This window comes from Crinia signifera, chromosome 4 (assembly GCF_055691185.1).
Source record: "Crinia signifera chromosome 4, ASM5569118v1, whole genome shotgun sequence".
Classification (NCBI taxonomy): Eukaryota; Metazoa; Chordata; class Amphibia; order Anura; family Myobatrachidae; genus Crinia; species Crinia signifera.
The window spans coordinates 145390994-145418348 of record NC_139220.1 but is presented as its reverse complement, the minus strand read 5'-3'; the positions used below and the strand labels follow the sequence as shown (position 1 = coordinate 145418348).

General features: G+C 42.8%; 1 protein-coding gene across 5 annotated transcripts in view; it reads left to right on the top strand.

Moving 5' to 3' along the window:
• The window catches only part of PPHLN1 (periphilin 1), a 109618-nt gene that overhangs the window by 59710 nt on the left and 22553 nt on the right, over positions 1-27355 (top strand). For all 5 annotated transcript variants that reach the window (XM_083182681.1, XM_083182680.1, XM_083182677.1 and 2 more), the window contains one exon: positions 813-953. In XM_083182681.1, coding sequence (XP_083038807.1) covers positions 813-953 — 141 coding nt within the window. The remainder of the gene's footprint in view (positions 1-812; positions 954-27355) is intronic.

Sequence of the window (27355 nt, the reverse complement as noted above, 5' to 3'; positions counted from 1 at the left end):
GCCCCAAAGCAACAGTTAAGTATTATTTTGCCCACACTGTTCAAGCAGAAATAAACGTAATCTGCTCCATCCGGGTTCTCACTGGATGATCTTCTGCCTGTGTTGGAATATCTGCTCACTTTATACACAGGAACAGACCCTGTGAATCAACTCACAGCTATTAGAATTTGCCCCTTGGCTTGCTCAGTAGATCTGTTTTACCTTGTTAATCTGCAGATTAAGCAGAGATAACCGTGAAGACAAAGTTTATGTCCTAATACATAAATCTCTCTTAACTGCAGTTGTAATGCCACAGTGCAACGAACTGCAACTGGAAATATGTAAGCATTGGTTTCCAGACAGTGGGCCAATTGAATTAAGCCTTAACAAGTGATAAAGAGGAAAATGACAAGAGTGATAAAGTACCAGCCAATCTGATCCTAACTGCCATGTTACAGGCTGTGTTTGAGAAATGGCAGGAGATGATTGACTGGTACTTTTATCACTCTTTATAACTCTCCTATTTATCCCTTGTTAAGGTTTAATATAATCATCCCACAATTATTATTTGTTTAAGGTTGAGAAAACATGAGTTAAATGCAGAATTCTAGTAGATTTTTACTTTGGGATTACAGTATTCAGGGCATACTAGCAGAATGATTTGGTTTAACCCCTCTGCACCCAATTCTCTCAGCTCCAGGAAACCTCAATATTAAGCATAACATGTGGAAACTATTTGAAATTCTGAGAACGTAATATGTCATACAATATTTCTGTTATTGTTATCAAAGGGAAAAACCGCTCACCTATTTTTTGTGTATTCCTTTTAAAAGGCTGGCTCCTCATCTGCCTTGTTTGGGGATCAAGCAGCAGAAAATGAAGCACATGTAACTGGGAATTCTGAACCATTTGAATCCACTCCACTTACCAACCGCTCAAAAGCGATTGCAGTAAAGACTAAAGAAATTGAAGAGGTCAGTGATGTGTGAACTTTTTGTGTAGAACATAAAGTAATTATTTATTAATAAAAATTAAGGTACCAAACTACAGAAATCATACCTATTCTTAGTTTATGCTCATTTTGTGCATACATGTATTTGTAATTGTAGTGTAATTGTGTTTTACTTCCTTTTTAGCTTGGTAATTACTTTCCATATGTGTGTATCTGAATTATTTTCAGAATATTGTCACACTATTTCTATCACACTCTTGGTTTTTGAAGACTAGCTTTGGCGTACTTTGGAAGTAGAACAGTTGCACCTATGTATAGCCAGTGATGTAAAAGGAATTAATCTTCTTATCTGTATGCTATGAAAGTGTCATCTTACTAGAAACTTTGTTACTGATAAGAAATCTTAACATCCAAATGTCAGCTACAATGAGTGAGATGGGAAACACCTAATTAATACCTCTTTCACACAGAAAGGCAAATAACTGGGTCAAACATTACTACCCGCGAACTTGCCGTTCAGCACGGGTCTTTTTCTTGTGCGAAATTGTCAACCCTTGTCGTAATTTACCGGTATTTTGACCCTTCCACACAAAGAAATACCCCCTGATGATCACCAAATTACTGTGTGGAATTGCTTCACTCAGTAATTTGTTTTCTATGTGAAAAGGGCGGTCTTATTTGGACCGCCAAAACAACCCGGTACTCCAATGCCAGGTAAAAGACAGGATTTATGGACAATTCTGTCTGAAAGTGATGTTGGAAGAGGTGACTTAAAATGTATACACATGTTACAATTTTGACTCTGTATGATTTCCTGTGAATTCCCTGGAGCCTAAAACCACCAATATTTACTATTCACACTGTGCAATTTTGACTGATTTTTTTTGTCCATACTGACTATATTGTACTACAGATTATACACGGTCTAGTCAAAATTGTGCTTCCTGCGCAGTTTTTTTTTTCTTGCAATACCGACCCCGCAGTGGCATCGCAAGATATATACACACAGTGTATATAGCATATATATATATATATATATATATATATATATATATATATATATATATATATATATATATATATATACATGTGTGTGTACTATGTTTTCTATATATGACTGTATAGTCATATTGCATTGTGTGTATGCTCCATTACTTAAAATGTGGGAGGCACATATAGAAACCATTGTAATTCCTACGCTGTTCACTTGATTTGGATGTAAATACCCTCAAATTGAAACTGAACATCTGTAGTTAAAGCACATCTTGTTTGGTTCATTTAAAACCCATTTTGGTGGTGTATAGAGCCCAAAATATGAGAATTGTGTCAATGTCCCAATATTTATGGACCTGACTGTATATAATAGTTTGCTATATTACCCCTATCATTTGCTGACATGTTTTTATAATATCACTATATGAGAGCATTGTTTTCAATGCTGGGGGCAAATTGTGACAGCAAGCTGGGTCAGCATTCTACTGGTCCCCTGCATACACTGTTTCCCCCTCGCTTGGTTTTTGGAGCAAGGGGGAAATGCTGTATGCGGCCGCTAAAACAGCGAGACTCGTGGCTAAATGCAGCAGTTCCCTGCATTAGCCGCGAGCCTCACTGTTTAGGGGAATCCTCTCTGTCCTCTGACAGCGAGTATTCCCCCGGAACATTGAAACGGTGGAGGTTAAACGACGAGGATTGCTTGTTCTTGATGATCCCCCTCCATTTAACCCGGCCGCATTGAATACACACCATAGTGGTTATTACATTTAACAATATGACAGATGTAATTTATCAGTTGTGCTTTACCGTATTCAGTAATACATAAAACTATAGCTTTAAAATACATGTGTGTTTTTGGCAGCTACAGCCAGGTTCATAAATATTGGGACATCGACACAATTCTCAAATTTTGGATTTTATACACCACCACAATGGGTTTGAAATGAAACAAACAAGATGTGCTTTAACTGAAGACTTTTAGTTTTAATTTGAGGGTATTTACATCCAAATCAGGTAAACGTTGTAGGAATTACAAAGACTCAAATGCTATTTCATAGACAGGTGTGGGCTATTCTCTCGTTATTTCATCATCAATTAAGCAGGTAAAAGGTCTGGAGTTGATTCCAGGTGTGACATTTGCATATGGAATCTGTTGCTGCCCATTCTCGATATGAGATCCAAAGAGCTGTCGCTATCAGTTAAGCAAGCCATCATTAGGCTGAAAAATCAAAAGAAACCCATCAGAGACCTAGCAAAAACACTAGGTTTGCCCAAATCAACTGTTTGGAACATTCTTTTAAAAAAAAGAAAGTACTGTAGACCTCAGAAACACCAAAAGACCCGGAAAATCACTGTGGTGGATCACAGAAGAGTTACTTCCCTTGGGAAGAACAACCCATTCCCAACAGTTGGCCAGATAATGAACACTTTCCAGGAGGTAGGTGTATATGTGTAAAAGTCGAACAATCAAGAGAAGACTTCAGAAGAGTGAATAAGGAAGGGTTCACCACAAGATGTAAACCATTGGTGAGCCTCAAAAGACCAGATTAGAGTTTGCCAAACAACATCTAAAAAGCTTTTACAGTTCCGGAACGACATCCTGTGGACAGATGAGACAAAGATCAACTTTACCAGAGTGATGTGATGAGAAGGGTATGGAGAAGGAAAGGAACTGTTTCATGATCCAAAACATACCACCTCATCAGTGAAGCATGGTGGCGGTAGTGTCATGGCACGGGCAATTTCCCTTGTATTTATTGATAATGTGACTGCTGACAAAAAGCAGCAGGATGAATTCTGAAGTGTTTCGGGCAACATTATCTGCTCATATTTAGTCAAATGCTTCAGAACTCATTGGACGGTGCTTCACAGTGCAGAGGGACAATGACCCGAAGCATACTGCAAAAGCAACCAAATAGTTTTCAGGCTGTAATTGACTGCAAAGGATTTGCAACAAGGTATTAAAAAGTGAAAGTTTTGATTTAGGATTGTTTAGTTTGTCCCATTACATTTGGCCCCTTAAAATGTGGGAGGCACATATAGAAACCATTGTAATTCCTACGCTGTTCACTTGATTTGGATGTAAATACCCTCAAATTGAAACTGAACATCTGTAGTTAAAGCACATCTTGTTTGGTTCATTTAAAACCCATTTTGGTGGTGTATAGAGCCCAAAATATGAGAATTGTGTCAATGTCCCAATATTTATGGACCTGACTGTATATAATAGTTTGCTATATTACCCCTATCATTTGCTGACATGTTTTTATAATATCACTATATGAGAGCATTGTTTTCAATGCTGGGGGCAAATTGTGACAGCAAGCTGGGTCAGCATTCTACTGGTCCCCTGCATACACTGTTTCCCCCTCGCTTGGTTTTTGGAGCAAGGGGGAAATGCTGTATGCGGCCGCTAAAACAGCGAGACTCGTGGCTAAATGCAGCAGTTCCCTGCATTAGCCGCGAGCCTCACTGTTTAGGGGAATCCTCTCTGTCCTCTGACAGCGAGTATTCCCCCGGAACATTGAAACGGTGGAGGTTAAACGACGAGGATTGCTTGTTCTTGATGATCCCCCTCCATTTAACCCGGCCGCATTGAATACACACCATAGTGGTTATTACATTTAACAATATGACAGATGTAATTTATCAGTTGTGCTTTACCATTAGGACCAAATACTATGAAAATTAAACTAGGCAAAAAGAGAAGAGGGCTCTACTGGCCAAGCTTGGGCATAAAAGACTGACTGTCACAGCCAGAAGAGTGTGGCATCGTTTGTCGTCTCCCATGATGATGGCAATAAATAAGAGCTATGAATCCCCTATCAAATGTAAAGCCCTCAATGTACAATGAAGAGCTCCCTAGGTGTTAGGAATTCTCGTCCGCTATGTACTGTAATCTGTATGGACAGACTATGTAACTCCTTTCCAACTCATTACCAGAAAACTCTTCCAGACAGGTGACTTTTAAAATAAAAAGGACGTGTTAGTACATTTTTTTTATCTTGTTCACTGATGAGTAAAACAAGAGTAGTCATTCATACAGGGAAGTGGTCTCTCCATGGTTTAGCTTTTACAGTATGTCAGGATTCCACAATTTTTTTGTCCTACATTGACCATGGGATTTATAATAGGGGTATCCATTTAGCTACAAAAAACACACACAAAAAAAACAATTTTTTAACTTTTTTCAGCTGTTTCTCTGATATTTTTGTGGTAGCTATCTAGCTTGGTTACTTGAAAAAATACATGGTATCCCGAAAATACTCAGTTTCAGTGAAACTTGTATGTTTTGGACGGCTGCTTTCAGGGATTTGGTATTGCAAAATCACTGATAAGATACTGCTCTCAAATCCTTTGGGTCTGTTCCGTCACTGTGCTGGGCTTAGTAACAGGATGGCATGCTGCATGACTCAGCTGCCTTCCAGTTTATCATCCTCCACTAAACCCTTACACTACCCAGTGTAAAACCAATGCTAGCATTTCTGGCCTTATTTAAAGTTCAAGGGTCTGTCAGTCATTTTTACATTAACTAATGATTAGGTTTTATAAATCACTAATATGTGTGTTTTTTCTTGTGCAGTTTGAGATTTTCATTTTGAACAATGTCTGAAAGTGTAATTGGACTTTCAGCCTGTGCATTAAGCCTTTTGCTAACATATGAAACTTGCCACTTGTTACATTTAATCTCTTATTCCTTTGGATTAAATATGTTCCACTTAACATTTTCCATGGAAGCCTTCTGAGTGAAGTAACCAGCAGATGCGTTTGTTTTATTTTTCAGTTATAAAATAAACATTGTGACATTTTACTTTGTCTTGCTGTACATACTTCCTCAGCAGTGCATTAGCGAAATGCATATTTCTGTGAATGTGTCAACCGCTTCCCCCTGCTCCCCTTCTCCTTAACGCCTTCACCGCTCTAGGATAAAGAAGCCCACACTTGTTACATAGTTGCCTACCCTCCTACATTCTGCAGGAGACTCCCTGAAATAGCAGCAATCTCCCTCTCTCCCTAATTAGTGTAGCAATTTCCCTAATTTCACCTAGCCCACATTACACTGTTAAATTTTTGGGAAAAAAAGGAATGTGAAATAGATACAGTTACATTGAATCATCAGCACCATTTCCCAGCACTTTACCAAGTATAGTAGCTCTTACTAACTGCTTTGGGGCTCATCTACATTTGGATATAAGTCATTTTACAAGATTCCTCTCAGATGTAGCAGTACACACCCACGCTTCTAGGTGCCATGTTCACAAACTCTTTTCACAATCTCTCCATATATGAAACTAGACACATCCTTTGGGTGGAGTATGACATGCCCCCTCAATAAAGAGCTTGCTAAAATTCTGCTACCAACTATAATCTCCTTGAAAATAGTTTTCAAAAGTAGGCAAGTATGACTTGTTAAGCTGCGACTTGGACAGCGGTCCGTCCCTGGAGCGACCCTGCATTTGTGATGACAGGAAGGGGGCGGGGCAGATGTGTGTCATCGGGGATGGGGGAGGAGGCAGCACTTGGAGCTGATGATGCTTCCTCCCTATAGTGATCGACCCAGGTTTCAGTACATTGTTCTTGTATTCTGAAATCTATAGTCAATCTAATACCACTTTCACAATGGGTATGGAATTTGAAGTTTTCTTAAATGTGATGTAGAAATGTGTAATTCCTTACAAAGTTCTCCAAGTGGCGATATAACTTGGCAGAAATGTTCTAAGGTCATTAAGTGCAAGCTATGATTGTACTCATGGCTTTATATGGCCAGGAAACCCTCCAACATCACATGCATTTCTATTTACATTACCTAGTACTTTGCAGCGTATGTAACCTGCAGAAGGTTATTCATTATCCCATTTATAGGTAGCTATTTAGCAGCATGGCATTACTAATGACATTCTTCACATACAGCCTAATCGCTGGATGATTTTAAGAATTTGTTGTTACAAATGGTTATCGGCAAATTCATTTTAAATAGAAATTGTCTGTACGCTAAGCTTCTTCACACAAAAGTGCATGCAGCTCTATAGATGGTTCAGTGACCTAGTTATCTACAGCACCTAGGCTCAGCACTGGAGCTCCAGCCATGGCTTTTATTGTTGGTATATTGGAATCTCAATTCTAATTTATATGATCGCAGGACCACTTTGGTTGAGGAAACCAAAGGATTTAATTTGGCTTCGCTGTTTATAATTATACCTCTGTCTGAGTGATGTTCATTTTCGTGTCCATTTACTTATATATTCACTGTGGGTTTTTTCTGTTTTGTTTTTGGGATGGGGGTTAAGTAATAAGGTCCCAGAATTGAGGGGTCTCTTGTGCCGGTGGCATTGCTGGGCTCTCAACACCCCATCTTGTGGCCAGTCCATTCCATGGCCTGATATTTTAATAGCTGCAGAAAGAGGGATGGTGACATTTTTTGTAAGGTTTAGGAAAGTTCTAAGCCCCCAACAATTTTATAAATGGGTATCCTACTACCAGCTTACAGTGTGTATATGAAGTAATTATCATCCTCGCCCTACTGCTTATTCTCACTCTTTATAAACGGCAATAGCCAAAAAAGTTTAGCATGAAGTCCAATGCATGTGTCCTTTTTGTAGTTCCAAAGTTCTAAGTAACCTTTATGTGGTGAATAGACATCCTCTAAATGACGTGACTGCAATTTCTCTCATGCTATTCCAATACATAGATTTTATTGGAATCAACATTTCCCTTCTTTACCCGAAATACATTTTTACGATGTGTCACTTTCCCATGTTTGTCTCCTTGAAGTGCTCATATACATATATAATTTTTTTTTATGTTTTTAATTTTTTTTTACATTTTACAATCTGCATTTTGAGATCTTTAGGTTTTATTTTCCTGTTGAAATGTGTTATATTAATGTCTGTATAAATCCAGGCAATGCGTAAATGTGTGGAAGGTAAGCTTCAGGTCTCTTGGCTGATACTTGTAACTGTTTATTTTGGTTGCGCGCCATGCTGCAAATTTCTTTTCCACTGATTTAACCATCAAACTTGAAGCCTATCTTTGTCATTGCAGACTACATTCTATCCATTCAACAAAATGATCCTTGTTTTAGCTAAAAACTAAACTGTTACTCCAGACTCTCTAAAGCATACTAATGGTGTTTTAATGACCATCTTTCAGAAACACATGCAAGTGACATTATTTGCTAATGAGATTTATCAGAGACCTAAGCAGGACTCTTCTTTATGTTTTCATATTGTTATGATGAGGTCTTGGAATCTTTTATTTACGTTTTCTTTTCAACACTTTGTTAAGCGAAAAGCTGATTTTGTTTTGGCCCAAATATCTTTTTAATCCTATCTTTGTAATTTGAATTTTTATTTTACATTTATCTAGAGCAGTTCTTCTCAAACTGTATATCCCAACACTTTAGTGTGTCATCAGCTGGTGACAAAAAAGGCTGGGTCATGCAGGACGTGCTCAGGCTAGTGAGCATACACACACAGGCCAATCAGCAGAGTAAAGGCCCCCATACACTAGCCGATTTTGGTCAGATTTGATCAGTCGGATCTGGCCGAAATCAGACCAAAATCGGCTAGTTTTGATGTCCCCTCAGATCCGATGCGCGGTCCCGTGAGCATCGGATCTGCGTCGGGTGGTCGGACCTGCTATACGTCCGACCACCCGACTTGGGACCTAGTGGGGCGGCGCGGCGGTGGAGGGAGCAGGGGGGGGCTGGGGACGCTGCGGGGGACACAGGCGGCATAGAGCCGGGCAGGGGGAGCCGGGAGCTGTCAGTACTGAATAAAAAAAAAAGCCCATACAATGAATTGGCGGCCTGTGATTGGCTGAGCGCTCTCTCAGCCAGTCAGCAATTGAGTGAGAGAGCGCTCAGCCAATCACAGGCTGTCTATTCATTGTATAGGCTTTTTTTTCTAGCACTGACAGCTCCCGGCTCCCTCTGCCCGGCTCTATGCCGCCTGTGTCCCCCGCAGTGTCCCCAGTCCCCCCCCTGCTCCCCTGGTTTTTTACATGTGATAAATCGAAACGATTTATCACATGTAAAAAATGGCACATCAAGTGCCAATCTAATCAAGCTCCCCCGGGGAGCAGCCGGGGAAGCTCAGGGGGAAGTCGGGGGCGACTTGTCCTAAGGACATGTTGCCCTAGTGTATGGGGGCCTTAAGGAGAGGGGAATGTGTTCCTGTCCCCGCACCACCACCACCACTTACTCTTTCATGCACGCTGGCCAATCAGCAAAGCATGGAAAGAAGAATGTGTTTTCCTTTTGCTCACCCTGCTCCACTGGGTACTGTGCATACATCAGGGATGTGTAGTCAGGGGAGGCAGTGATTAAAAAAAAATTACAAAAGATGATATATATAATATAGGACATATATTGGGTTATAAATATCTTATTTGTTAAAAAAATATATATTTATTTATGAGGTGAGAGACTGGGAACTCTAGGAGGCAGTGGGTGCTGTGCCTCCCACTGACAATTGTAAACTCTCAGCAGTGAGGGGCGGGGCTAAGCCTTGGGCAGAAAATAGGCTGAAAAGCCTATTGAAAATCAATGAGGAAGCTGCACCTACACATCTGCCTCAGTGACAGGGACGAGCCTTTAGCCCATATCAAAGCACGCCCCTGTCCCTGATACAAATGTTGATAGGACAGCGGATCAGTCTGTCACACACTGACAGCCTGATCTGCTGTCACTATTGCAGTGCTGCTGCTCAGGGGATGAAAGATTCAATAGATGGAATGTGATTTCCACCTATTCTGCACGAAAATGGGTGATATTTCCACAGGTCTGAAATATTAGGAAACATTGAATACCCCCCTATCAATTTTCAGTGTTGTATGAACTTGCAGCAGATTAATACATTTGTTTTTTATTTGACTACAAATGTGACCTCATACACATAGCCTCAACATGCACCTGGCAGTACAGCATCTTTTTTGAGTCTTAACTCTATTTTGCATCTACAGTATGTTGCAACGCATTATGTGGATTTGTGTGGGACTGAGTATAATCTGAATAGGAAGTGGTAGAATTACACTCATTGCATCAAAACATTAATGCAAATGTATACCGTTTTCCAATATAAAGCTGGGTACTAAAATAACCGCCATTGGTTACAACAGTGATGCCAAGAGAAGTACAGTATTTTAACACCTAGTTTGTAGCAAGTTGATAAATTTGTGGCAAGAAGTGAAATTAATTATACTTTACAATTATTGAGCTTTTGTATTATTTAATACAGTAGTTCCCAAATTCTTTATTACAGTAGTTCTCTGCAATAGTCCAAATGGTAAATAATTCAGACACTTTGGTGCAATAATCCAAGTGATTAAGTGGATTACACATCAGTGATTGTGACCGATACCTTGCAGATGGTTTAGTCAACCTCTGTGTCTCCCTTAAATCAACATTGGCTAGTGACCCGGCCCATTCAAAACCTACTTACACTGTCACTTGTAAATGTATAAGCAGTGTTACTGTTCTTTGTACATACATGCAAATATCCCATTGCTATTCTGTTTTCTGTCACTTTTGCCCTTTTTTTGGGGTGTTGGTGGGTGGATTATTTAGCTGTGTTGATTTACCTTAGGCTACTTGATCCCCTGGGGCTATGCAAAGTAAGCCCGCAGGCAGCATTTATGAAGGACTTTCTTTTTCCACACATCAGATTACAAGGGTTTTAGTGGGTTTCGCGACCCTTTTAACACACAAATCCATGAACTATTCATGGATTCATTGTGTTCACATTTGTTAAAGTCAATGAGTGTTAACAAGGGGCTCAGTTGAAAAAGGGTCTGGAATTAAGTAACCCTGTGCGTTAAAGTCCGAGACACTCTTTTTATTTTTCTTCAGCAAAAATTCACTTGAATTTCTCTTATGCTGGGTACACACCAAAATGATTTGGATTGGATGCAAATCGTATGCAAATCGTGCGATCCGATTTGCATACAATCCGATCCCATCTGTATTCAGATGAATGGATCTTTTACAGATCCTACCTGCAGCAGGTAGGATCAGATTCGGATCCAATTCAGATCCAACAAAACGATTTTGACCCAATCTGCATCCAATTGGTCTGAATTGGATCCAGATTGATGGGATTGTGCCCAAATCGTTTTGGTGTGTACCCAGCATTAGTCTTCATTTTATACAAATTATTTTGCTACCATTTACCTCAATTAATAACTTTGAGCCTGATTATGACATGTAAAGCATTTCAAAGCCACAAGGAAGCAGCCCATTTTGTATCACAAATGTTTGCAAATGGAGACTGCATGGCTAGGTGCTTGATTTTATACAACTGTGACAACGGGTTTGGTTAAAATAAATTCCATAATTCACTTTTGTGGCCAAAACTGTTTGTCCATGTAATGTAAGTTTGCTGTTCAGTTGTTGATGAATGTTTTGGGTTTGTAGTGTAATATGCTTATCTATTGCAACACATTTATCCATGTCACTATTCCAGCGGCTCTGCCCCTACACATGGAGTGATATGTGCGATGTAGTTAATTTAAGTAACATCGCTCAGAAAATGGGCTGACAATGCTACGCGTGTAGGGCCCATTACACTACAAATTGTGAACAGGGTAGATTCTCTATTAAAGCCACTCAAACTTGGTGTTTTGAGCATCTTTCAGCTTAAAGCCGCCCAGTATGTAGTGCCCGGCGGATCATTGCCAGGAAAGGCGTTCATATGCTTGTATTACCATTATTATGCTTGTATTACCAGCAGATGAGCAGCTTTGCATAGTGCTGTGCTATGCAAAGCTGTCCACCCCCCGCTGACAGCTGATGGCGCCAGACAGGGAGAAAGCTACTCGGTGTGTATGCACTGAGCGGGTGTCCCCCCATCGATGACAGCGGTCATCGCTGTCCATACATGCTGGGCACAATCGCCAAGTGTGTATGGACTTTAACAGTGACTCTAGGCTCCCTGGAGAACTTTCTGATGGGGAGAGCGGTGTATCACTAGCTTGCTATGACACTGCTGGTATTATGCATAGCTTTCTGCCTTACAGCACTTGTTTTCTATTCCAATGAAGACTCTAGCTCTGTGGAGTTGTAATGTTCTTGAAGGGGTTTTCTCCAAGTACTCTGGTTTCCTTCCATAATTCAAAAATGTTGTGGTATGTTAATTGACTTCTAACAAAAGGTTAACCTAATACCCCTTTCACACCAGAGGTTGGACCCGGGATATTGCCTCTCCAGTCCGGGGCGAGACGTGGTGTAAATGGGCTGAAAAAAAATAACGCGGGTACTGTGCCCCGGGAATCTGACCCGGCAAATGTTCAGGGTCAGACACTGGGCTTATCCGGGGCTCAGGGTGGTGTAACTGGTCATTATCCTGGTTATTTGGCAGGGAGAGGGCCGGGAAGAGCTGATTGGTGCTTCAGCGGCTCTAGCAGATTATGTCGTCTGCCGGAGACCCGCACATGGAGCAGCTCAGAAGCAGCGTTGCAACGCTGTTTGCAGCCTGTACCCTACACTACAGCAACAGTCTGTGCTGGAAGCACTCTCCCCAGTGAGTTTACAGCCTCATCTGCAGCAACACACGCTGGCTGTCACACAGTGTGTCCCAGTGTGTTACACGTTTGTATTCATACGCATCTTCATCTTTCTTTATGAGAATGCATTACATCTATAAAGATTCCAATGTATGATGATTTTATGCATATTTTCAGCTTAATAAAGCAAAAAACTTGAAGTGTCATGTTCCATTTGTTGTGACCTCATCATCAACATGCCAAAAAGCCATTTTTTAATGACAGCAGCAAGGAAAGGTAGGGCTGATCCGTTTTCATTGTAAAAGGGCATTACCCGGGAATAACCTGGATTGAAGTGCAGTGTAAATGGGGTCTAAGGCAGGTCATGCCTTGGCAATTTCCCGTGTTCAATGTCCCGGGTCCTACCCGGTGTAAAAGTGGTATAAGTGTTATATTGTAAGCTCCAGTAGGTCAGGGGCTGATGTGAATGTATACATATTCTACACAAAGGGGCTGATTCAGACCTGTTCGTATAGCAGCGAATCCGGCCCCTCTGTCAGTGGTGGGGGCCTGCACATACACATAGGTGCTAATGCACATGTGCAAACAAACCCCCCTACCCCACTGCGACCGTCTTAAGCAGTCTTGTGATTCACAGCCAGCGGGTGTTCCGGGGTAGACACCCAGCATTTCATGGGCGTACCCACACAAACTTTGGGCGGGCCTAGGGAATGCAGGTGTTCCCCTGACTGCTTGGGGTAGATGGCTGACGTCACATGACGTCAGCGGCAACCCCCACTTCGGACAAGACCGTGCTGTCGAAAAGAAAGTTCTGGGCTACTTTTCGGCTGCGAGCAGAGGAAAACTCAATAGATGGTGAGTAACCGTCAAATTATTTGTGCTTGTGAACGGAGGTGTAAGCGTACACATCCGCTCGCAGGGTAGAGAGGGGATTTAGATGGCTGGGGTTGTGTGTTTGTTGTGGCAGGCGTTAACCTGCTCAATAGGATTCAAATAAACGCCGCCAAGCAATATGGTCTGAATTACCCCAAAAGTGCTGTAGCTGTTATACCATTTACTGCAGGAATAATGTTTATTTCTTACTACACTACATTTCCATTTTTAACCTGTTTTATTTGCACTTTTATCTTGACATTATGTGAAAAATGTCAGCAGCTAACTTGTGCATGTGTCCTGATCTTTAATAGCAAATCGGGTAAGTGCTCCAGTTTAAAAAATAAAAACCTTACACACCCTCCTGCGCATACAGTATAGTCCCCATTCATGCACAGACATCCTCATTGTGAACACTTGAAATATCCTTCAGTTACAGAACGCGTCTTAGTGCCATAATTAAAACAAGATTTAGAGAAGATTGTTGCCAAATCCACATTTTGAGACCAGCCTGATGACACTACAGCTCTTTGTGCACTTCTGTGCAAGAGCAGAAGTTCAAACTAACCAATGACATTTATGGAGTCCAATTATCTGTGACATCCCATCATTTTTTTACTACACTACTGCAGCTTTCATATCCTGCTGTTTTGTGTAAGGAAGTGATTTATTTACACTTTTATTTTTCAGCAATTACAATTGGGCTTCAGTTCTAAGTTAAAAATACCATATTTATTAATTGCCCAGATTGGGCTTGACGCAGTGTTGGACAGAAAATGTACATGATGTAGACTACATGCATTGAAAAATACTTACATACACCTGTGTATATATAATTTTACACCTCTTACAGAAGGGTAATTCCATACCAAATCATCACAGCTTTTAACCCGGTCGTCTCACATTTTCATGAAATTTGGTAGGATGATGGATGACTATTACTTTCATATGTAAAATTTTAATACTAAGTGCTACACCGTCTTCATGCAACAGAGTTGCGAACATGGCAAAAAATGTTACCTTTATGCTTGCAAGGTCAACTAAAAACAAAATACATAATTTCACTAACGTCCTATGGGATCCTGGGATCGTCTCAAGACCTTGGGGTATAAGAGGTGGCCGGGGTAAGTTCAGAAAGGCGGCAGCCCCAGTGTCACAGGACCATGCTCCTGGTACATCCACCACAAAGCCCTCTGCATGATTCGGGGATCCCTCCACAAGTCTCTTGGGAAGTGGGGGGTCAGCTGGTGCATTTCGGCCACGTGTGGGATGCCTTTCACCTGGATTCCTGGGTGTGGGATCTTATTTCCAATGGCTACAGTCTGTAGTTCGCAGGACCTCCATCTCACAGGTTCTTCCGATCAGGCTTACAGCAGCTGCAGAGGATCAGGTAATCTTGCTCCAAGCAATACACAGACTGGAACAAGTGCTGGTCATTGTACCGGTCCCAGTGGAGGACCGGGGCAGGGGTTATTACTCCAACCTGTTCGTTGTACCGAAACCGGTCAGTTCGGTACGACCCATACTAAATCTAAAGACTCTGAACCCCTTCTTAAAGGTGTGCAAGTTCAGAATGAAGTCTCTGAGGACAGTAATAGCAAGCCTGGAGGAGGGAGAGTTCCTAGCGTCATTAGATGTGAAGGATGCCTACCTCCACATCCGTATTTGGAGCCCTCATCAGGTGTTTCTGAGGTTTGCTCTGAAAGATGAGCATTTTCATTTCAGAGCACTGCCATTGGTCTGTCGACTGCGCCACGCATTTTTACAAAGGTGATGGCTGAAATGATGATTCTGCTGAGGAGGAAAGGGATCAACATCATCCCTTACCTAGACTATTTGCTACTCAAAGCAAGATTGGAACAGATCCTCGTACAGGATATTGTCATGACCAGACAGGTTCTGTCCGACCATGGGTGGATTCTCAATATCCCCATGTCCTCCTTGACGCTGACACGCCACATTCTCTTTCTGGGAATGATTTTGGACACCGAAGAACAAAAAGTTTTTCTTCCCCAGGAGAAAATGATGGCTATTCGAAATCTGGTCTCAGATTCTGGCCAAGCCTCAGGTGTCGGTACACCACTGAGGCGATCCAGTTTGGGAGGTTCAACAAGTGGTCACGGTCACATCTCCTCATGCACAAGAGGATATTCCTGTCACATCAGGCCCAACAGTCACTCCTGTGGTGGACCCATGCTCCAAACCTTTTAGGTTCGGGATCCAGGATTGGATCCTCCTAACAATGGATGCCAGTCTGTTAGGATGGGGAGCGGTGACTCAGGGCAGGTCCTTTCAGGGCCGTTGGACATTGTGGGAGTCGAAGCTGCACATCAATGTCCAGGAGTTGAGAGCTGTGTACTACGCGATCCTGCAGGCTCAATCGTTCCTCCAGAATCGGGAGGTCCAGGTGCAATCCGACAAAGCCATGGTGGCGTATGTGAACCGCCAAGGTGGAACGAAAAGCAGGACTTGCATGAGGGAGGTCTCCAAGATTCTGTCCTGGGCAGAACTACATGTGATGGCAATCTCAGCCATCTTCATCCCAGGGGTGGACAACTGGGAGGTGGATTTCCTCAGTCGCCGCGACCTCCACCCCGGGGAGTGGAGTCTCAATCCTCAAGTGTTTGTAAGCATTGTGGATCATTGGGGTCGACCAGAAATAGATCTCATGGCGTCCAAGTTCAACAACAAGGTCGCCAGATAATGCTCGAGAACCAGAGATCCTCAGGCGGAGGCTGTGGATGCTCTGACGACGGCATGGTCCTTCAGACTGGTGTACCCTTTTCCACCACTTCCACTACTGGCAAAGGTTCTCAAAAGAGTGCAAAATCAAAGAGTGGATGCCATTCTGGTGGCGCCAAATTGGCAAAGGAGGGCGTGGTACGCGGATCTTCAGGCCCTATTGGTGGAGGATCCATGGCGTCTGCCTCCTAAGAAACGATCTGCTCATTCAAGGCCCCTGCATCTACTAGGACTTAGGGTGGCTTCATTTAACGGCCTGGAGGTTGAGCGGCAGATTCTAGCTCATAAGGGCCTCCACGCACCAGTCACGATGACTAAAGCCCGGAAACCGGTAACAGCGACCCACTTCCACCATATTTGAAAAAAGTATGTAGGGTGGTGTGAGAAAAAAGGATTTCCACCAACAGAATTTAACCTGGATAGGTTTCTCAAATTCCTGCAGGCCGGTTTGGATTTGGCCCTACGCTTTGGCTCTTTAAAGGTGCAGATTTCAACCCTGTCGGTTTTCTTCCAGAAGAAATTGGCTAGCTTACCGGAGGTGCAGACTTTCCTCCAAGGAGTCCTTCATATTCAGCCTCCTTTTGTACCACCTACAGCGCCTTGGAGTTTGGACGTAGTTTTAACTTCCTTACAATCATCCTGGTTTGAAGCTGTAGTGTTGGTGGACATGAAGTACCTCACCTGGAAAACTGTGGTACTTTTGGGTTGGCCTCAGCTCGTAGAGTCTCTGAGTTAGGGGCTCTGTCTTGTAAGAGTCCCTACTTGATTTGTCACGAGGACAGGGCGGAGTTGAGAACACACCCGCAGTTCTTCCCTAAGGTGATCTCTTCATTTCATCTGAACAAACCTCTTGTGGTTCCTTCCGGAGTCATTGGATGTGGTTCTGGCTCTGCGTGTATACGTCCAGAGAACAGCGAGAGTTTGTGTTTGTGCTCTACGATGAACAGAAGAAGGGTCGTCCGGCATCAAAGCAGTCCATTGCACATTGGATTCGTGCAACGGTACAACAGGGTTATGTGGTAGCGGGCTTGCCTACACCTTCACGATTGAAGGCGTGTTTCACTAGGTCAGTGGGCGCATCCTGGGAGGCTGCTTGGGGGTTTCTGCCTTACAGCTCTGTAGAGCTGCAACTTGGTCGGTTCAGCATACTTCTTTTGTAAAATTTTACAAATTTGACGCCCTGGCCAAAGAGGATACCCAGTTTGGGCGGGCAGTACTGCAGCAGTCTCCACACATTCCCGCCCCTTCTGGTAGCTTTGGGACATCCCCAATGTCTTGAGACTATTCCAGTATCCCATAGGACGTTAGTGAAAATAGGATTTTAATACCTACCGGTAAATCCTTTCCATGTAGTCCTTATGGGATACTGGGCCCAGTGTGGGGTCTCGCTGCAGATACTTACCATGTTTATCAAAAAAGTCCACCTTGTTTTTTGGTAGCCTTGTGGTTGAGTTCAATTTTTTATTTTGGTTGTATGCGGGTGTGCTGGTATAAATCTCACCAAGCTTCACACATATGTATTTACATAGTGTCATATATCATTCCTCTCATATGTTCATCCTCCTTCGGGCACAGTTTTACCTTAACTGGTAAGTGGGCGGGGAATCAGAGGGGAGGAGCCTGTACACCCAGTTCAAAGTTATAGATGTGCCTTTCTCCTGCGGATACCTTCTAATACCCCAATGTCTTGAGACGATCCCAGTATCCCATAAGGACTACGTGAAAAGGATTTGCCGGTAGGTATTACAATCCTATTTTTGCTTCTAATTATGGTAGAACTTTCTTGTTGATCTTGTTTTGAAGCTAAAGGACCATAGTTTTCGTTAAAAAGAGTGTTATATTTTAATATTGATTGACCTTGATTTGACCTCCAATATCTAGTAAAATGTACTTTCAATTTGTGTGTATATAAAGTATACAGTTAAATATAATCTCTCTTTTGTTTAGTTTAAGTTTAATTTTGGGATGCCTTTGGGAATAGGAGATAAAAAATATTAAGTACAGCAGTTGTACCATTCATGCACTTACCATGCAGCTGGCAAGTTTAGACTTTTCTAGGACTGGTAATAAATAATAGTAGGGCAGATGTATTAAGCCTGGTGAGATAAAGTGGAAGGTGATAATGCACCAGCCAGTCATCTCCTTACTGTCATTTTCAAACAGTGGATTGGCTGGTGCGTTATAACCTTCCACTTTATCTCCACTTTATCACTTCACCAGGCTTAATACATCTGCACCTGTGTCTCTCTCTGTGTTCTGCATAGTCTTGCTGCAGCATTTGCATTGAGAACTAGCTATAAAAGTGACTTAATCTGGACATACACTGCTGCAAGTAATACAGTGCTCCAGTCATTCAGGAGCATTCCCCAATAGACCATATTGATTTTATTTTATTGTAAACGGATTTAGTTCACAAATATTTCCAATCATACATAAATATTGAGGATTTTTTGGTACTTGTTTCCTAGCACGGCGCCCGTCGGGTCCCATCGCATACCTTAACTTAAGGTATGCGATGGGACCCGATTTTCGGGCTTTAAACATGTTTTTAACACACTTTGAAAATCGGTTGCATCGCATGCCATTAAAATGGCATGTGATGCGACCGACGCGATTTTTACATTGGAAAAATGTAAAAAGGGTCCCTGAGATCCGATTTTACATTGGACCCAATGTTAAATGCCCCCCAGACCCGATTTTTAATTGTAAACCCACCCTGATGCTGAATTGTGTCAAATGCCCCCCCATTGTTGAAGCCACGATCAACGTCAACCCGAAGCATGGCGAGCGCAGCGTTACGCGTCCTATATGAAAAATACCCCCACTATCCACGTCGGCGTGTAGTTGACTTTATATAGTGTGGCGAGCCACCGAGCCCGAATCGTGGCGAGCGGACGCGTAATACGTCTGAAGTAATGCGCATTCCCTCACGGCTCTCGCCACGCTTCGGGCTCAGTGGCTTGCTGCGCTCGCCACACTATATAGAATCACATCCACGCCGACAGGGATAGTAGGGGTATGAAAAGGTCGAAGGACGCGTACAGCCGCCGCTCGCCACGCTTCGGGTTGACATTGATCGTGGCATGGCGTTAATAATGGGGGGGTCATACAATGAAAAATGGGGTCTGGGAGGCATTTAACATTGGGGCCAATGTAAAATCGGGTCTCAGGGACCATTTAACATTATTTCCAATGTAAAAAATCGGGTCGATCGCATCGAATGCAATTTGGTTGCATGCGATGCGATCGACCTGATTTTTGCGACCCGATTCCATACAATTAAAATCGGTGGCGCCGTGCTAGGAAACAAGTAGCGATTTAGTTTTTTAAGTGACTTATTTCATTTCCACCCTTGAAGTACTTTGTTGCAACTGGAAAACGTTATGATTTTATCATCTTTATGTTCCTTCCCTTGTGTTGTACTACTGTTATCTATGATTCATGAGCCAAGAGGAGACCAGCTGCTTGTGATATTGCCTAATGTATGACTCTTTTGCTGTCTTTGGCTCCAAACATACTATAAATTGGATAGATACCCACGATAGATCACCCATGTACTAGAGTTATAGACACAATCCTGTTGTTTTTCCTGGAGCCACTAAAAAGTTTTATAGCATAAAGATCCTTACGTTTACTGAAATGGTAAGTTTAACATATTAACCAATGATTTCTTGTTACCTTCAGATCTAGATTAAGATCATATGTAGCATTCTTAAACATTTAAGAGATTGTTACAAACCTATGTTTTTACCAGTTTTTTTGTGTTTACTAAATTCTTATGTATCCAGGATAGCTGCTTAGTGATTTACAACCACTTTATTTTAAAGTTTCCCAAGAGTGACTATACTACCGTAACTACTACTGAAAATATAAGTAAGAATTCAATAACCAGTGAAGGGGACAAGTTGCTTTTGCCATGGTGTTGAAACACAAGCATTTGCCGCCTGACTCACACCACTGTTCCCCCAATTGTACTGGGCAAGTCTTTCTTGTACACAATTAAATTCCATTCCCAGACTCAATCTTACCCCTTTTTCTCATATACAGACTCTGTTATACACTGATATATAATTTACATATTAGATTAATCAGCAGTGTCTCCTAGTACATCCTAGCTGTACCGTAAGATGCATTTTTTGGCAAAAAAATTAACTTAGTGCAGTTTCAAGGGACTTGTATTTTTCTGTGCATATATTTGTGTGTGTGTATACATGTATGTATGTATGTATGTGTGTGTATGTATATATATATATATATATATATATATATATATATATATACACATACATACATGCATGCATACATACATACATACATACATACATGTATACACACACACAAATATATGCACAGAAAAATACAAGTCCCTTGAAACTGCACTAAGTTAATTTTTTTGCCAAAAAATGCATCTTACGGTACAGCTAGGATGTACTAAGAAAAAGATCAGAGTGCGTCTATATTTCCATGAGGGCCATCAACATCTTTTGGAAGACCCAATCAATAAATTTTTTTTATATTTTATCAGATATTGAAATTTACTTTGTACTAATTGAAAAAGTATACTTCTTTGCATCATGGAAATATAGGCGCACTCTGATCTTTTTCTTTTCTCATCTCTACACACCTGGGTCCCATCTCTCAGAGGTGCTGCCTTAAGTTTATTGAAGCGCATTTGGGGTATTCTATATCTGTGTAATATTGTAAAAAAAAGTTTAATATTACCGCTAAAATGACTAAGTTATCCGTACAATGTTTAAGAAAGAATGTCACTGATCTGGTGTATGCTTAGCAAGCATCGGCGAGGTCAGTCATCTGTCACCGAGAATAGAGTCCCCTTAATACGTTTCATCCATGCCCCTTAGGCTGGACTTCCTCATGAGTGCTAAGCATACACCAGATCAGTGACATTCTTTTTTAAACATTGTACGGATAACTTAGTCATTTTAGCGGTAATATGAAACTTTTTTTTACAATATTGCACTAGTCTGTTCCTGTATGTTCTTCCTCCTATATGCATTATTGTTGGGGTGCTGTTTGTACTTATGGTGAAGGGATTCACTGTCAGATTACTTACATACTGTACTAGAAGGTGCCCATCTCATCCTTTTCTCTAAATTCACGCCAAGAGATTTCCTTGAACAGAAACCCGCCGGAGAGGAGCTGCCGCCCTGAATAAGAAGGATTGTGCCTAATGTGTGGACACGGAACTGTTCATAAAACTATATCGGACTGACAGTATAATGGACCAGTAGGGGATATTTTTAGCACTAGTTCCATCCTATATTTCTCTCTCTCTCTCTCTCTCTCTCTCTCTCTCTCTCTATATATATAGACTGGTGAGCCTGCAGCCTGTGAGATTATTCTCTAACAAGTCCGGAGAGTGCCGCCTACATGTCCATCTACATTCTACTATCGGTGTGCACCCCTGCCACAACTAAAAATGGGATGAGAGATTTTATAGGCTTATCGGTATAATATAACACACACACATTATATATATCTCCTATATATTTAGCCAGATCTGTCAATCAGTGTGTGTATAACGCTTGGAGGAGTTACAGTTACACACTTAACTCCCCCCCCCCTTACAGCGTTATATATATATATATACACACACACACACCGTCCAACAGATCTGGCCAGCCCTTCCACCTCTTACAGACCCTCCGGACTCACACACAGTGGGGCACAGTAGTCGGAGACTGACCTGTGTGTGCCACCAGGTGCCCGCAATGAAGCTGCTGCCGTTGTTAGGGGGGTTGGTGCTCACACCCTGGCATTGGACGGCTGGGGCAGGGAAAGGGTGAGTGTAGGGCCGCTAATCACTGTAGTGCATCGCCGACGCCCAGCCAGATCACCTGCGTTGTGTAGACACAGGGTGTCCGGACCAACAGGACAATCCTCTCCCCGCCAGATGAGCCTGCCACTGTACCGAGACCTCAGTCCTCCGCACAATCACCTTCCACCCGACACACACTTCTAGCACTGATGCTGTATACAGTTTGCGATTTGGAAGAGGGGTCCTACTGGTGCTGGGGGTGCAGCTGGGGGGGGGGGGGATGTGGCTGTAGGGGCTTTAGTGATGGGAGGGAGAGTGTTGCAGGTATACAGATAGCTTAACCCCTTCCCGACATTTGACGTACATTTACGTCATGGCCGGGAGGTACTTCCCGACACATGGCATAAATGTACGTCATGAGTTTAAACTGTCACTGCGTCTCGAGACGCAGTGACAGAGGGACGATGTCTGCTGTCCCTGACAGCAGACATGTCCCTGCATGCCCAGGGGGGGCTGCGATGCCGCCCCCCCGTCGGCGATCGCTGTGATTGGCTGTTCAGTGTGAACAGCCATTCACAGCGTTTTCCTGTGTTACCAGCGAATCAGACGCTCGGTAACACAGGTGTCAATCACCGCCGGGCGTCAGGGGGCATGAGGGGGTCATCGGTGACGATGACACCTCACCCCACCCTCACCCCACCTGCCCCCAAGGCTGTGATTGGTCCGTGGGACCCACGGACCAATCACAGCCAAGGCGCGACATTTAAACTGACGGTGACTGCGCTGCAGACGCCATTCCGGTCTGGAATAGCGTGCAGAACGGTCACCGTGCCTGCCTGCCGTGAATACCGACCTGATCCTTGCTAATACTTACCTGATCCTTGCAAATACCTTACCTGATCACCTTATCACTGCTTGTAGCGTGCTGGACGCTTCCTGGATCTGACTTCCTGAGACTTCCTGCTGCTGCTGCAGTGTGATAGAGAGATAGAGAGATAGAGAGAGAGATAGAGAGAGATAGAGAGAGATAGAGAGATAGTGACAGAGAGAGCTATATTTTGTGTCTGCTACCCCCCCTTTTTGGGGGTGCAGGGGTTTTCTATATATAAATAACTGTCAGTGCTGCTGCTGCAGTGTCATACAGTGATAGATAGTGATAGATAGTGATAGATAGTGAGAGGTAGAGAGATAGAGAGATTTGTGTCTGCTACCCCCCCTTTTTGGGGGTGCAGGGGTTTTATTTTATATATATAACTGTCAGTGCTGCTGCTGCAGTGTCATAGAGTGATAGATAGTGATAGATAGTGAGAGATAGAGAGATAGAGAGAGATAGTGACAGAGAGTGATAGAGAGTGTATATTTTGTGTCTGCTACCCCCCCTTTTTGGGGGTGCAGTTTTTTTTTATACATATAACTGTCAGTGCTGCTGCTGCAGTGTCCTAGAGTGATAGATAGTGAGAGATAGAGAGAGATAGTGACAGAGAGTGATAGAGAGTGTATATTTTGTGTCTGCTACCCCCCCTTTTGTGCTGATCAGTATATCTGTGCTGATCAGCAACTTTTTGGGGGCGCAGAGGTTTTTTTTTTATATATATACCTGTCAGTTGCTGCCAGTTGCACTGTCAGTTGCACCAAAGGTTGTGCACCTGCTGTCCCTCACTGGTAATCAGTGTCGCATCACTGATCACCTTTTTTTTTTTTTTGTGAGTGCTGTGGGGTCTTTTTTTAATTTTTTTTTTTACACACACTGATTTTGTGGGTGTCCTGTGGCCACTGTGCGCCGATCAGTGACGTACATCACTGATCAGCTTTTTCGGCACAGGGTTGATCAATTTTTTTTTTTTTTTTGATCAGATTCCTGTTGCCTTTGAGCGCTGTTCAGTGACAGACGTTACTGACCAACATCTGTGCTCAATTTTTGGCGCAGGACCTTTTTTTTTTTTTTTTAACCCCTTCAATTTTTTATTTTTAACCCCTTCATTTTTTTTTTTTTTTATTGGTATAAAGTATTTTTTTTTTTCTGCACCACATACACACTACACACTACATACCCCCCGGATTGAAATAAAGTTTGTACCCCCCCCTACACTATACACGTGTTGAAACATTTCACTACCAGTAACACAAAAATAAAAATGGCATCCCAAATGTCCTCCCAAATGTCCTCCCAAATGTCCTCCCAGTCATCCAGGAGAATGTATTCAGTGGAGGAGGCATATGCCATGCTTGCCTCTGACTCTGACACAGGCAGTGATGCAAGCGGGGAATTTGAAGGATTCGTCTTAAGCTCCTCTTCCTCCTCTGGTGATGAGGGACCCCCTCAAAGACGCCCCCGTAGATCAGCTGAGATTCCCCCCCCAATAATTGATCTAGTATGGACCCCGCCACCAGACAATTTTGAGCCCCAGGTTCCTGAGTTTTTGGCCATGCCAGGAATCCAATTTGATTCCACAGGTCTCAGAGAAATTGACTTTTTCAAATTATTTTTCTCTGATGATTTTATAAATTTAATGGTGGACCAAACTAATTTATATGCCCAGCAGTTTATTGCTCAAAACCCCACGTCATCATTTGCTAGGTGGACCCCTGTAGATGCAGTAGAGATGATGACGTTTTGGGGTCTGGTGTTTCATATGGGCATAGTAAAAAAGCCAGAAATTAGGCAATATTGGAGTACAGATGTTCTGTACAGTACTCCATTTTACCGTATGGCCATGCCCCGGACTCGATTTGAGACAATTCTTAAATTTATACATTACACCGATAATGCACAGTGCCCACCCAGAGATGATCCCACCTTTGACCGGCTATTCAAAGTCAGGCCGGTCATTGATCATTTCAGTGCCAAATTTGAAGAGGTGTACATCCCTGAAAAATTTATTTGTATCGACGAGTCCCTTATACATTTTAAAGGATGGGTTAAATTCCGCCAGTACCTTCCCAGTAAGAGGGCAAGGTATGGCATAAAAATGTATAAACTGTGTGAAAGCACCTCAGGGTACACCCACAGGTTTAGGGTTTATGAAGGGAAGGATTCAAGAATTCAACCGCCAGAATGCCCCCCCTCCCTCGTAGGTGTTAGTGGGAAAATTGTCTGGGATTTAGTGCACCCCTTCCTGGATAAAGGTTATCACCTCTATGTGGATAACTTTTACACTAGCATCCCCCTGTTTAAGGCCCTTGGTTCAAGAGGTACAGCAGCTTGCGGTACTGTGCGCAAGAACCAAAGAGGCCTCCCAAAAACGCACATTGCCCAAGTAATGAGAAGGGGTGAAAGCAGGGGAATATGCAACGAAAATATGTTGTTGGTCAAATATAAGGACAAGAGGGATGTCCTTATACTGACAACAATTCACGGAGACAGTACCACCTCCGTCCCTGTACGAGGTACCAGTACCCACACCTCCAAACCTAATTGTATCCTGGATTACAATAGGTACATGGGCGGAGTGGATCTTTCAGATCAGGTACTGAAGCCGTACAGTGCCCTGCGGAAAACAAAAATCTGGTACAAGAAGGTGGCCGTGTATATCATCCAGATGGCACTGTATAACGCTTACGTGCTATTCCGTTCTACCGGCCAGAGGGGGACATTTATGCACTTTCAAGAGGAAGTCATAAAGGGCCTAATATTTGGGAACCAGCAGGCAGAGGGCCCCAGTACTTCTAGTACTGGCCCCCGTATTGTACCAGGGCAGCATTTTCCTGATGAAATCCCCTCCACTGGAAAAAAGGGCAGGACACAAAAAAGGTGCAAAGTTTGCTATAAAAAGGGAATAAGAAAGCAAACTATTTTCCAGTGTGACACTTGCCCCGACAAACCCGGCCTATGTATAAAGGAGTGTTTTAAAATATACCACACATCTATGGAATATTAGGTTCATAATTTCACCGTGCTTCGGGGGTCTTGCTAATGCCACATAGCACCCACCATTCATTCCACCAGAATCTGAGCCGCAAAATCCAAAAATCACTCCTTCCCTTCTGAGTCCTGCCATGCACCCAACTGGTATTTTTTGGTCACATGTGAGGCATTGCCGTACTCGGGAGAAATCGGGGCACAGATTTTGGGGTGCTTTGTCTCCTTCATTCCTTGTGAAAATGAAAAATTTTGAGCCAGAACTGCATTTTTGTGTAAAAAAATGTAATTTTTCATGTTCACTGCCCAGTTTTATCAAAATTGGTGAAACCCCTGGGGGTTTGAAATGTACACTATACCCCTAGATGAATTCCCTGAGGGGTGTAGTTTGCAAAATGGGGTGACTTGTGGGGGGGTTCCACTGTATTGGTGCTTTGGGGGTCTTGCTAATGCGACATAGCACCCACCATCATTCCACCAGAATTTGTGCTGCAAAATCCAAATATCACTCCTTCCCTTCTGAGTCCTGCCACTTTTTGGTCACACATGAGGCATTGCCGTACTCGGGAGAAATTGGGGCACAGATTTTGGGGTGCTTTGTCTCCTTCATTCCTTCTGAAAATGAAAAATTTTGAGCCAGAACTGCATTTTTGTGTAAAAAAATGTAATTTTTCATTTTCACTGCCCACTTGTATCAAAATTGGTGAAACCCCTGGGGGTTTGAAATGTACACTATACCCCTAGATGAATTCCCTGAGGGGTGTAGTTTGCAAAATGGGGTGACTTGTGGGGGGGTTCCACTGTATTGGTGCAACATAGCACCCACCATTCATTCCACCAGAATCTGTGCTGCAAAATCCAAAAATCACTCCTTCCCTTCTGAGTCCTGCCATGCACCCAACTGGTATTTTTTGGTCACATGTGAGGCATTGCCGTACTCGGGAGAAATTGGGGCACAGATTTTGGGGTGCTTTTTCTCCTTCATACCTTCTGAAAATGAAAAATTTTGAGCCAGAACTGCATTTTTGTGTAAAAAATGTAATTTTTCATTTTCACTGCCCACTTGTATCAAAATTGGTGAAACCCCTGGGGGTTTTAAATGTACACTATACCCCTAGATGAATTCCCTGAGGGGTGTAGTTTGCAAAATGGGGTCACTTGTGGGGGGGTTCCACTGTATTGGTGCTTGGGGGGTCTTGCTAATGCGACATAGCACCCACCAAAATTCCACCAGAATCTGAGCTGCAAAATCCAAAAATCACTCCTTCCCTTTTGAGTCCTGCCATGCACCCAACTGGTATTTTTTGGTCACATGTGAGGCATTGCCGTACTCGGGAGAAATTGGGGCACAGATTTTGGGGTGCTTTTTCTCCTTCATACCTTCTGAAAATGAAAAATTTTGAGCCAGAACTGCATTTTTGTGTAAAAAAATGTGATTTTTCATTTTTACTGCCCAGTTGTATCAAAATTGGTGAAACCCCTGGGGGTTTGAAATGTACACTATACCCCTAGATGAATTCCCTGAGGGGTGTAGTTTTCAAAATGGGGTGACTTGTGGGGGGGTTCCACTGTATTGGTGCTTGGGGGGTCTTGCTAATGCGACATAGCACCCACCAAAATTCCACCAGAATCTGAGCTGCAAAATCCAAAAATCACTCCTTCCGTTCTGAGTCCTGCC